Source organism: Octodon degus, unplaced genomic scaffold (genome assembly GCF_000260255.1).
Source record: "Octodon degus isolate 3935 unplaced genomic scaffold, OctDeg1.0 scaffold00038, whole genome shotgun sequence".
Classification (NCBI taxonomy): domain Eukaryota; kingdom Metazoa; phylum Chordata; class Mammalia; order Rodentia; family Octodontidae; genus Octodon; species Octodon degus.
This window is the reverse complement of record NW_004524614.1, coordinates 9410529-9422892: the sequence shown is the minus strand read 5'-3', so window position 1 is coordinate 9422892 and position 12364 is coordinate 9410529. Positions and strand designations below refer to the sequence as shown.

General features: G+C 35.4%; 1 protein-coding gene across 2 annotated transcripts in view; it reads right to left on the bottom strand.

Moving 5' to 3' along the window:
- Nucleotides 1-12364, bottom strand: part of Rxfp2 (relaxin/insulin like family peptide receptor 2) — a 67204-nt gene that overhangs the window by 35411 nt on the left and 19429 nt on the right. For both annotated transcript variants that reach the window (XM_004631064.3, XM_004631065.3), the window contains exons 3-5: nt 10993-11070; nt 7029-7134; nt 5044-5115 (exon numbers count right to left, since the gene is read on the bottom strand). In XM_004631064.3, the coding sequence (XP_004631121.1) occupies nt 5044-5115; nt 7029-7134; nt 10993-11070 (256 nt within the window). The remainder of the gene's footprint in view (nt 1-5043; nt 5116-7028; nt 7135-10992; nt 11071-12364) is intronic.

Below are 12364 nucleotides of genomic sequence, written 5' to 3'. Positions count from 1 at the left end.
TATTAGTGTGGCCAGAATGGTGAACATATTTTAAATCATGTCCTCTGGGGAAGAAACTGAAGGAACAAAGAATGTTTGGAGAAGAGATTTGTGACAGGGTAGGGAGTGGTGGCAGCTAGCTTTAAATACTATAGACTTAGGTAGGATACTGATTACATGCATTTTTAATCAGTTTCATGGGAGTAAATCTAAGGATGATGGGAAACTTTATCAATAACTTGGGCATTAGTAATGTGGACAAAATTTCTTAGCATAGTGTTTGAAATTTTTTTGCCCAACATTGCTTAATTCTCTTTCTGGTTTACTTTTCTCCACCACCTTAATCACCATCGAAAAATTTATGTACTTTTAAAAAAATTTGTAGTCCTAGGGATTGAACCCTGGGTCATGCATATGTTCCCAAGCCTTCTACCGCTGCATAATACCCACAGCCCCATATTATTAATGCTGTGTTTTATTTATTGACTGTCTTTTTCTTTTGCAATTTACTCTCTGTAAGGAGAGGGCTTTTCATATGGACTGTTTACTGCTGTTTCCTTGGTGTCTCACACTTGTACATTTACACAAACATTTATTGAAAAAATGAATGAATATGTAGGCATGTTTCTACTCTCTTGCTATCTGCTACCAAGAGCTCTTGTTAATGCTTGTCCAGATTCTTTTTTTAAAAAAAAAATCAGTTCCTGGGAATGGTTTGGCTTTTACTATGTTGGTTAGTTGGACTGCTGTAAGCAGACCTGGGAAAATTTTGGAAGAATTATAGGATTAGAAAGCCATGGGGTGGGACTAGGGCTTGGAGAAATTTTTCTGGGGATATGTGGAAGGATAAGCTGAAAAGTGAGGGGAAGGGGATGGGGAGAAAAGGAGACTGAAGCATCACTGGGCTACTCAGAATGTGTGAGTCATACTTGCAAAGAACTTGAGTTACTTTCAAATTAAAGTCTAGTTACTGGTTAGTTTCTTTGATAGTAACAGTGTTGACACTGAGCCATATGGCCAAGCTTCCCAAGGTCCTAGTTAGCTGTTAACTTTGGACAAACAGCCCTGCTTCTGCAATAGTGGACTGCCTATTCCTGCTTCACCTCAGTGGCTGTGAGAATCAAAGCCCAAATAAAAATTCCAGATATTCGTTGAATTACGAGAGTGGAGCTGTATATCTATCCTAACTATTTTGAGTATACAAATACAAAAGGGCCATTCATTTTTATCCCACTTTTTTGGTTAGTTTTGTCAGAGAAGGGCATTCCATTGTCATTGTTATAATAGTATTTGAGACAGGATATCATGTCTGCATCTTGTACAATGAATAACCACTAAGACAACAATATGTAATGTATTAATTACTGTAAATGTGCCAGTAATTGGTTGTAAAACTGTCTTATTGATATTTGTCTTTCAATAAAATTATTAAAAAATAAAATTAAATTTATACATCTATCAACTAAAAAAAATAAAAAGTGTTAAGTTTTAGCTTCATAATATTAAAGAGTTAAAATTCCTTTCCCTTTAAAATATTATACTCTGGTTTCTCTTCAGATTGTATAAATCTTTCACCTTTTACTAAAATATTCGTACAGCTCAGCATATTAATATGGCTTTACTTTTTATACCTCATTGCCAGTCCTATGGATAACCCACTACTATTATGGATTACTAGACTATATTGGATTGTTTTGCTGAATTCACGCACCTACAATTTTTAAATGACAATGGAATACCCATCTCTGACAAAACTAAACAAAAAAAGTGGATGCAAATGGAAGACCATTTTGTATCAGTATATACAAAACAGAACAGATATATAGCTACTTGCTCTTAATTCAATGAGAAGAAAGAATTGTACTAATGGTGTTTGGACAGGATATCATGTCAGCATCTTGTACTATGAATAACTACTATGAAGACAACAATATACAATGTATTAATTATTGAAACTGTCCTACTAATTGGTTTTGAAACTGTCTCATTGCTATTTGTTTCTCAATAAAATTAATAAAAATATTCTAGACATTGATAGTTTGTATAAATTTTAATAAGTGATTATCTAAATGTAAGCGATTATTATTCTTGGTACTGTATTTTTGTATGTAATAGACACTTAATTAGTGTTATATATGTGGGTCTCATAATCTCTTTTTTGTAAGAGAATGAAGCTGCCCAGAAAGCATCAAACGGCAGCTTGCATGGAGAGAGACCTTGCTGGGTGATGGTCAAGTTGGGATGTGGTTCTGCAATTTTCTTGGACAAAGCAGAATTAAACATTAACTTGGAGTACAATCCCAGAATGCTAGGATTACAGGCCTGTGCTACCCCACCTGGTTTAAGATTTTGTTTTGATAAAATAAGCATTACTTGAGGCTGAGACGTGAGGATAACAAATTTGAACCCAGCCTCAGCAACTTAGTGACGTAGGGGGATCTTGTCAAAATAAAAAATGGGGAAAGGTCTGGGAGGTAACTGAGTGAGAAGGCCCTGGATTTAATACCTAATACAACAACAACAGCAACTACAACAAAGCAGAAAACAAGCAAAACAAAAACCCAAATAAACCAGCCCCACAAACAAAAACAAAACACACACAAAAACAAAATTAATCAAAATACAGTCCTTGAATATGAAAACCGGGTTCTAATTCTGACTCTTCCACAGTCTAGTTGTAGGTCTTCGATGTGTGTTAACCATTACAGACTCTAGTAACCTTGTATGTAAAGTCTGATTAGAAATTCTCACCATTTCTATGATACTAGATGATACATTTTGCTAGTTTGGATCTTAAATATCCCCCAAATCCCACATGTTAGTGCTTAGAGCTTAGTTTGGCTCCACTGGGCACTGGTAGAAACTTTTTAAGAGGTGGGATAGAGTGGCAGGTCTTCAGCTCATTGGGGAGTGCCCTTGAAGGGGATGGCAGGCCCACAGCTTCTTCCTTTTCCTCATTCTGCTTTGTTCTTGGTCAGAGGTGAGATGCTTTGATGTTCCCTGCACAGATTGCTACTATGTGCTGCCCATTAAAAGTCAAAAGTAGCTGAAATCTCACAAAATATGAGCCAAGGTAAGCCTTTTTCTGATTTATTATTTCAGGTATTTGTTACAGTGATGGAAAGCTGACACAGAATTTAAACAGCCATTCTAAAACAAGATTCTTTAGCTTTCTTTATGCTAGTGTTATTTCTTTTTTTTCTTCCTTGAACATTACTCTAGAGGTACAAAAGCAATATTGATTCACAGAATGAACATTCTGTGATTTTAAGCATTTCCAGAAGAACTAGAATCACTGTGCTTAGAGTTTCTTTAGAACAGTTTGGAAGCCCAGAGCCAACAAGTAGCTACTCCAGTGTGACAGGGAGAACATGATCACAAACTCAGGTGGAACAGGAGGTGCCAACAGCAGCTGGGATTTACCGAGGCAATAATCAAGGCTGGTAAGATTATTGATACTCACAAAGATTCTATCTAGTAGATTTTCTTCTGTGACTTCCTTTCTTATATGAAGGAATTAATGAACATGGAATAATTTGTGCTTGTCATGGTTTAAATATGCATGTTTCCCAAAGACTCATGCATAGTACTGAAGGCTTATTACCCAATACAACAATGTTCAGAGATCGAGACTAGAGATTGAATTCTAAGGGTGCTAATCTCAGCAATGGATTGAACCACTGATAAGTTAATTAAATGGGCTATAAGAGATGGGGCCTGTTTGGAGGAAGCAGGTGCTGGATGTGGGGAGCACTTTTGCCACTGGGTCCTTGTCTGAGCCTCACTCATGCAGTTTCTGCTTCCTGCCTACCTGGCTGCCATGAGGGGAGTAGCTTTCCCCACCCCCACCCTTTGCCATGGTGCTACAGCCTGTCTTCAGGCCCGGGAACAATGGAGATAGCCGACATGGGCTGAAGCCTCTGAGACCAGGAGCCAGAATAAACTTTTCCTATTCTACGTTGATTTTCCCAGGTACTTGTCACAGTGTCAAACCTGATAAACACAATGATGTTTCCACCCATGTGTGTTTGTCTACTATCAAGACAGGCTCAGATCACTTTTGTGCCTGGTTTTTAAACAAATTTTATAAATTTCTATGCTGCATGCTGAAGGCTAACATAATACGACAGTGATAGTGACAAGGGCCTCCCAACATGTGCAGCATTATCTTGCTGGTTTTATCTAAACTAATGGTACTCTTGGTGGGTGAAGCCTCACTGGGTTCTGTATATACTGGATATGTACATTTTATGCTTGCTGATATGAGTAGGAGGTATCTCATTCCATTCAAATTGCTACTATGAATAAGAACAGGGAAAATTCTTATTCCCTATCCAATGCAATTTTTCAAGTAATCTTTATAAAGAAGGTAAGTCACATTAGTCATAATAAAGTGGCTTGATAAGGAACCAAAGCAAAGACACATGGATAGTATTAAGAGAGTTCAGAAAAATTGGGGTGGAGATTGATTCCATCTCTGCTGTTTAACAGCCCATCTCCAGGGGTTATATTTCTCATATCAGGGTTATCTTTCTTGAATGATGCTGAAAGCATCTTCTGTGGCATAGCACTTCTTATCTGCTGAGAATGCACTATTTGCTTACTTTTTCTTTGCCCAGATATGCTGTTATCATTGATTAACCTATTACTGTGGTTTTGTACTTATTACCTTGGGAGGCAAGTTGTATTTTACCATTGTGTGTTTTAAATGATCTGGTTGTTCTTATTTATGTTTTCAAATTGTGAAGTACATCTAGTGTCTTTGAGTCTGCAAAAACTAAAAAACTGAAAGAAAAACATAAAACTATGTATTTTTCTACTGAAACATTTTTATCCCAGCTACATATTTACTCTCTGAAAAAGTTTAAATAAAATCAATCCAGCTATCTTGAATTATGAAATGGAAAGATAACATATTTTTAAATACTTTATTTTCTAATCTCAATTAAATTAAAAACATAAATTTCATGATACAGATAAAACTTTCTATTTTAGTTTCAGAGCAAAACATTCTTAAAAAATAGCAAGAGTTTTCCCATAAATACATTATTAATAGCTACTTACATCTTTTTAAGTTGTGTGTATTTGATGAACACTTTATCTGGAAGACTGTAGATTTTGTTTTTCTTAAGAGACCTAAAGTAACATGAAAAATAGACTTCATTATGACTTTTTAATGACAAACTATACTTCCCTAGATGATGCATGTTTAGGAAAAGAATGTTCTATGGTAATTAACACACTTTTGAGTATGATGGCACAGAAAATTTTTCAGAGGAGAATAAAAGTGCCTAAAGAAAAGTTCAGGTATAGCCATGTCCCACCAACAGGACGTGTTCTGAGAAATGGAATAAGCACAGAGCAGTGCTTGGCATAGAGTGCACTTCTAGAAATGGGATATCTTAGGTGGAGCACAGCATACTGTTTTATGGTAAGTTTTTAAGAAGAAGAACTGATGATTAAATTGATGATTGGTGAAATTAATGATTAAAAAGTAGGTAGAGTATAGCAAATACTTAAACTGGTAATGGGATGACATATTACCCTGATCAAGTATTATGTGTATGCTATCCTTTTGTATGACTGGTCACACCAGAGGTTTGTTTATATGAGCATAACATAAGCATGTGAGTACTAGTTGAATCCAGACATTTTAATGGCAATAATGCCACTATGAAAAGGAATTTTTCAGTTCTTTCATAATCTTTTGGCATCCTAAATAGATATCTGGTCCACCATGAATTTCATGACTGCAGTTGACAAATACTTGATGAGCTTAGTGTATACTAGACCGGAAAGTTTCTGGTGATTTACCATTTTCTTTCATTTTTTTAGATAACTTAAAAAAGCAGATGAAACCAAAACAACCAAAGTTCCTAACCAACTTATATGTGATGACAGGACTACAAATTCCTCAGCTCTTAAAATTTTTAGGGGAAATGCAGATGCTTCACACAGCCAGTTGCATGGGTCTTCTACCCTTTGTAGTCTTGGATCAATTATTAAGAATGGATGGACGGGGCCACAGAGGAAAGTGATTGACAATGTAGAGTTTGCCTAAGGAGAGTCACATGGAGAGATAACATTCTCTCAGGCTTTCACAGAGAGCAAATTGGTCAAGCAATGGCCATGACTCATCCACATGGCTGACACTGACAAAAGATCTACAAACTACGGTACAGGGTTTCAAGGTAAATCCTGAGGGGATTTGACTGACCTTGTCAGATACAAAAGTTGCATTTCTTGTTATATAGGTCTTGCTTTATCTTGGTCTTAACCATCCAGCAGAAAAGTATAAAAAGTAAAGTCATATTAATATGCTGAGCTGTAAAAGGCCTAAGTCAACAACTTCTGACATTGCCAGTCCTACAGATAACTTACTACTGTTATGGGCTAGTGGATTATATTGGATTATTTTGCTGAATTCACACACCTACAATATTTAAATGGCAATGGAATACCCATCTCTGACAAAACTAAACAAAAAAAGGAATAAAAATGGACAATTTTGTATCTGTATATTCAAAATAGTTAGGATATATCTATAGCTACTTTCTCTTAATTCAATGAATAGAAAGATTTGTTCTAATAGTGTTTGTGGACAGGATATCATGTCTACATCTTGTACTATGAATTATCACTACAAAGACAATAATATGCAATGTATTAATTATTGAAACTGTCCTACTAATACGTTTTGAAACTATCTCATTGCTATTTGTTTCTCCATAAAAAATAATTAAAAAAAGAATGGGATGGAGTAGGTAAATGTGTTTTCTTTTGAACATTTCTGTACAGATGCACACATAACAATATACAAGTTGTAAATATCTCAAAATGAGAGTTACAGACCATTAATGGGGCTGATCCAATGTTTGGTGTTTAAATACATTTTTGCTTTCCTGGAGAAGCATATAGAACTATCTGATGTCTGTTTTAAATGAAATTTTGATTATTTTGTTAATGTAACTCCATAGAAATACTACGCAGATTTCATTGGTTTTTGTGTGACTCTGGGGACAAATATCATCCGTAGATATTCTACTCACAGTAATGTCACATTGGATGAAAGTGTAGGCACAGACTTTAGACCAGCGTTTACACATTCCAATTCAGTTTCTTTGCAATCACAGTGTTGTGGATAATGGTTTAGAACTAGGAACACAAGAGGAAAATTTTACTAGAAAAAATACATTTCCTTAATTGTGACAATAATAACTAACATTATTTTCTTTCTATCAAAGGTATAGCATTCACATCCATTAAATGGTGTTATTTAGCACATAGTAAATGCAAATGATTCTTTAATAATGATAGACTAATAGGATCATCTCCGCTCTAGCTTCCAATGATCATTTCAGAGACATTTAACAGGTGACTAAAAAGAAACTACAGACACATTTAAGCAGGATAAAATCATATGGGAAAGCGAGATAAGTTTTCCTCAATGAAAAACACTAGGATTGAATAAATCTTAATGGCAATAATTGGGTCAATTCAATTCAATAACACAAGTAAGTGCTAATTAAATGCTTTTGTATTAAAATTTAATTCGATTTTCCTCCTTTCCAACTTAGAGGTGTGAAAAGAGTTAGATGTAGATTCTGTAGGAGCCACTATTACACTTTATTAAAATCCTTCTTGTTAGATATAGTCACATTAGATGGTTTTTTATTACTGGGAAGTTAAAAGTGTCAGATGAAAGTCATAGATAAGCTATAAAGCTGAGCAAATCGAAGATCCATCTATCTGAAGCATTGAGAGGAAAGAAAAAGTCTTCAAAATTTACTTCGAAGGGGCCGGGGAGATGGCTCAGTAGGATAAGCGCTTGACTGACAAACTCAAGGATCTGAGTTCAATCCCCAGTTCCGCCAAAAAAAAAAAATGTATCCTAGACAAAATTTACTTCGAAGGAGCTTACAGAATTACTGAGATAATGGTGTATGAAGGAGCAGGGAATCTATGGAGAAAAATGGCAAACCTACCCACAGAACTGTGTGTGTGTGTGTGTGTGTGTGTGTGTGTGTGTGTATGTGTGTGTGTTCATGCATATGCAAACATGTGTTAGAAGCAAATATTTCTGGAATCTCAATTTTCCATTGACCTTATGAGTATTTGATTTGATGCAATTAAAAAGTGAGTTATTTTCAAATTTATATTATTATTTAAATGTGATAACAAGATCTTTCCAGTTACCCTGCTTCCTCTGGATCACTTTAAGCCAAGTGTTTTTTTTTTTTTTTTTTTTTTTTTTTTTCTGGTACTAGGGATTGAACTCAAGACCTTGCACTTGCCAGGCAAGTACTTATTCCACTGAGCTATCTTCCCAGTCCCTCTAAATGTTAATTTAAAAATGAACTTTAGTAGTAAAGACAGCACATTTGTTACTGAATATCTATGTAACACTAAAGATTCTTTTAGTATATAAAGTTTTAGAAAATATTTTATGTTATCTATAGGTGCATGATAAATAGCTCTCTCCCTAAAGATGTTAACATGGTTACTTCAATTCTCATTGATGTTTAGAATATTATGGAAATAATACGGGCTGGGGAGTAGCACAGAGGCACAGTACTTGCCTGGAAAGCAAGAGGTTGTGAGTTTGATTTCCAGTACCAAAAAAAAGTTATGGATGTTTATTAAATTGAAAACATATGATTAATAAGTATATTTGCCCATAAGAGAATTTTCATATAATCAAGCTGGCTGTGTTGCCTAAAATTTAAAAAAAAATTGTGAACATAATTCTTCACTCTCCTCTTCTTGCAAGCCAGCTATCCCTCCAGGTTCTGTGCATTTTCCTGTGGCCTCTTACATCTTTTGCCACCTCATTCTTCTCAATGCCATTTTTGGCCTCAGATTCTGAAGTATTGCAAAAATCATGATCATCAGTATCCACATCACTGCTTCTTGTCAATCATATGCGAGACGTTTTGGCTGCCATCGTCCTTTGTTGCGGGGTCCGTCACGTGCACTGTCACATGCTCAGCAGCACCCGTGGCCTCTGTGACCTACATACCTGCGGCACATCCCTCGCAACAGCCATGACAACCCAACATGTCAACAGAAATGCCCCAATACTATTATTCCAGCCAGACTCATTGCTTGAGTAAATTCTTCGCAATTTTGATGGAACAATTTTCCTCACACCCACTTCTCATCTTGTGTCCTCCCTCATTATTCAAACAAATACAATATAAATAAAATAAAATCTCAATCTAAACCCAATACAAAAGCCCATAACTTCAGTGGCTGCCCTTTATGTACAGCAGCTTGGTGCAAAATGGAATTCATATATGCAGAATAACTTCTTTGCTTTAGGAAGAAAAGATTAGAATTTTAATGATGTCCTTTTTAATTTCTATTTTTATACATTTGGGTATAATCAAATACATGATAAATGAGTTGTAAAGTGCATGATACAGTTACTGCTTGGTATCTGAGGGTCTGATTCCCAGGACCTCGCTGGAGAGCAAAATCTGCAGATGCTCAGTTCTCTTGTATAAAATGGTGTAGTATTTGCATAGAATGTACTCACCTTCCCTCTATACTCTAAATAGAATCGATTATTTACAGTGATAATACAATGCATAATACTATGCAAATAATAGATAAATAGTTTTTATACAGTATTGTTGAAGAAACAGTGGCAAAAAGTCTGTATAAGTTCAGTAATTTTTTCAATATTTTTAGTTTGGGGTTGGTTGAAACTTGTAGAACCTGAGGATTCAGAGGACTGACTGTGTACTGTTAATATGCTATGATATATACATGCATACATATGGATATCATAAATTTATGTACACTACTGTGTGTATGTAATTGTACATCCATCTACATAACTTTGCACACACACATGCAAATACATATCAAACTAATTCTAACTACAGGATAGAGGCCAAACTCCAAAGTATATGCTGGAACTCTTTTGAGCCTTCTGAGCTGAGCTCCTGTGTTACCCACCTCTGCCTCTCAGAATCTCAGAGTGGGTATGCCAAGACATTGTGAAGTGTGCTCTGAGCTGTCTACCCCCGTATTCTGCTGATCTTGCTCTTCTGCTCATCCTCTTGCCTCTATCATCTCTCTATTCAAGAACTTGAAAGTTCATCTTAAGTGGCATCTTCTCTGGGATTATTTCCCTAGACCTGGGCAGAGCTATCATTTCTGCTACTGGGCTTCCATGTTCTCTTGTGAAGTGCTAAATAAATCATTGCTTTTGAAACAATTCCTGTGTAGTAAGGTGTTTGTGGTTCAGTACCGCATTGTCAGTGCCAAAGGGGCTAGCAAGTAGTTGATGCATAATATAGTTACTGAAGAAAGTAAATGGACTAAGAACTTCACTATCACAATAGCTCAATATCTCCATATATTTTCAATCGTAGATTACTACTGAAAAGTAGCATAAATGGGGATAGCCTCAGGCAGACAGTAGAGTCATTGGTCAAAGAAACAGAATGAACCCAAAATGAAATTCTGAAGGGAATTTATCATAGTATAGTAGTCCCCTCTTATTCACAAGAAACATATTTTAAGACTCCCCCCTCCCTCAATGGATGCTTAAGATCATAGCTGGTACCAAACCCTATATACACTCTTTTCTATAATGCATACCTATAATAAAGTTTAAATTGTAAATTAGGGCAGTGAGAGATTCACAAAAACTAACAAGAAAATAGTTATAACAATATACTCTAATAAAAGTTACGTGAATGTAGTCTCACTCTCCTTGAAGTATTCATTCATTCATTCATTCATTCACTCATTCATTTTTGTTGTGGTGCTGGGGATTGAACACAGGGCTTGCATATTCTAGGTGAGTGCTCTACCTCTGAGCTCCATCCCCAGCCTATCATCTAATATTTTCAGACTGAGGTTGATTACATATTACTGAAACCATGTGGACAGTGAGACTGGAGATAACAGCAGGTTACAATACTCATATAAATCCATGCACCACAAATCAAATCATGCTATTCAAAAAGCTGACACTGTCTTTGAACCAATTCCACTTACAGCACTCCTGTGTTAATGTCACATTATTAACATTTCCATGAACTGTGCCAAATATGGTCGCCCATCCACTAGTGTCACCTGTGAAATGGTGATTAATATGTGTCAGTTATTCTAGAAATCATATATCATATTACAAAACAAAAGTATAAAGATTTAATAATGAAATGAAATTTAAAAATTTGTTTAGACTGATTGATAGTTTAAATATGTAAATAGTAAAGAGGAGAAGCTAAGCAAATATTGGTGGTATTTCCATTTTTAATAACTACTACAAATATTTCAAATATATATTATAAAATATAATGCAATATGTAATTATTTTAAATAATTACAAATATCTTGAAAAAATCAGCTGTTTTAGCACTGATCTATCTATCTATCTATCTATCTATCTATCTATCTATCTATCTTTTTTTTTAGGGTTTTTTTTTTAGTGTGTTTTGTTGTTACAGGGTCTCACTACGCAGCTTGGACTCATGGTGATCCTCCTGCTTTCAGTCTCTCCAGCTCTGGGATTACAGGTGTGGGCAACCACGCCTGGAATCTGGCTTTCTCAGCCCATCCTGAGGACGGGGCTGATTTGGCATGTGGTGCTGGGGATCAAACTGAACCATGGTCTCTGTGCTTGCTTAAGCTTGCCTAAGCAGGTGCTTTAGTCCGCTGAGCTATCTTGCTGGCCCTAGCATTGATATTTTAAATGTGTGAGGACCACAGAAGAAGCTACAATCTGAATTTTATTTTTGTCCTATGTACACTCCTCTAAAATATATGTACAAATATCAGTATATGATTAATAGATACAATAAGTTCTCACATAATGTATGTCATTCTTCTGTTTTGTTTTGTTTTAGTGATGGAGATTTAATGCTAAGCACATGCTTTACCCCCAGCCATATTATCTTTTAATGAGGCAAAAATAAAGTGTGTTTAATAAAAGGGCTTGAATCCTGTTGAGAGGAATAACATTTCCTCAGTTTATCACATGCTAATGTCAAATCTGTCATGTGTTAATATGGTCTGCTGTGTTTTGTTTATTTTTTAAAGACACTAGAACACAGTAAAAAAAACATTAGAAATGATATGGAATTTCACTAAACAAAATCATAGAGATTCAATTGTGGTCTTCAAATTAGTTGTTCAGACTAGCAGGTATAAGCACTCAAAATTGGTCAAAAATGAAAGAGAATAGAGAGAAAAACTTAAGCTTTAACGACTCCTTTCAATAGACTAGAAGAAATCAGTAGTACAATTATCCAAGCTACCTTATGTGTATATATATATATTTTTTTTTCTTTTCTTTCTTTCTTTCTTTGTTCTCTCTGTCTCTCTTCTCTGTCTCTCTCTCTGTCTCTCTCTCTCTGTCTCTCTCTCT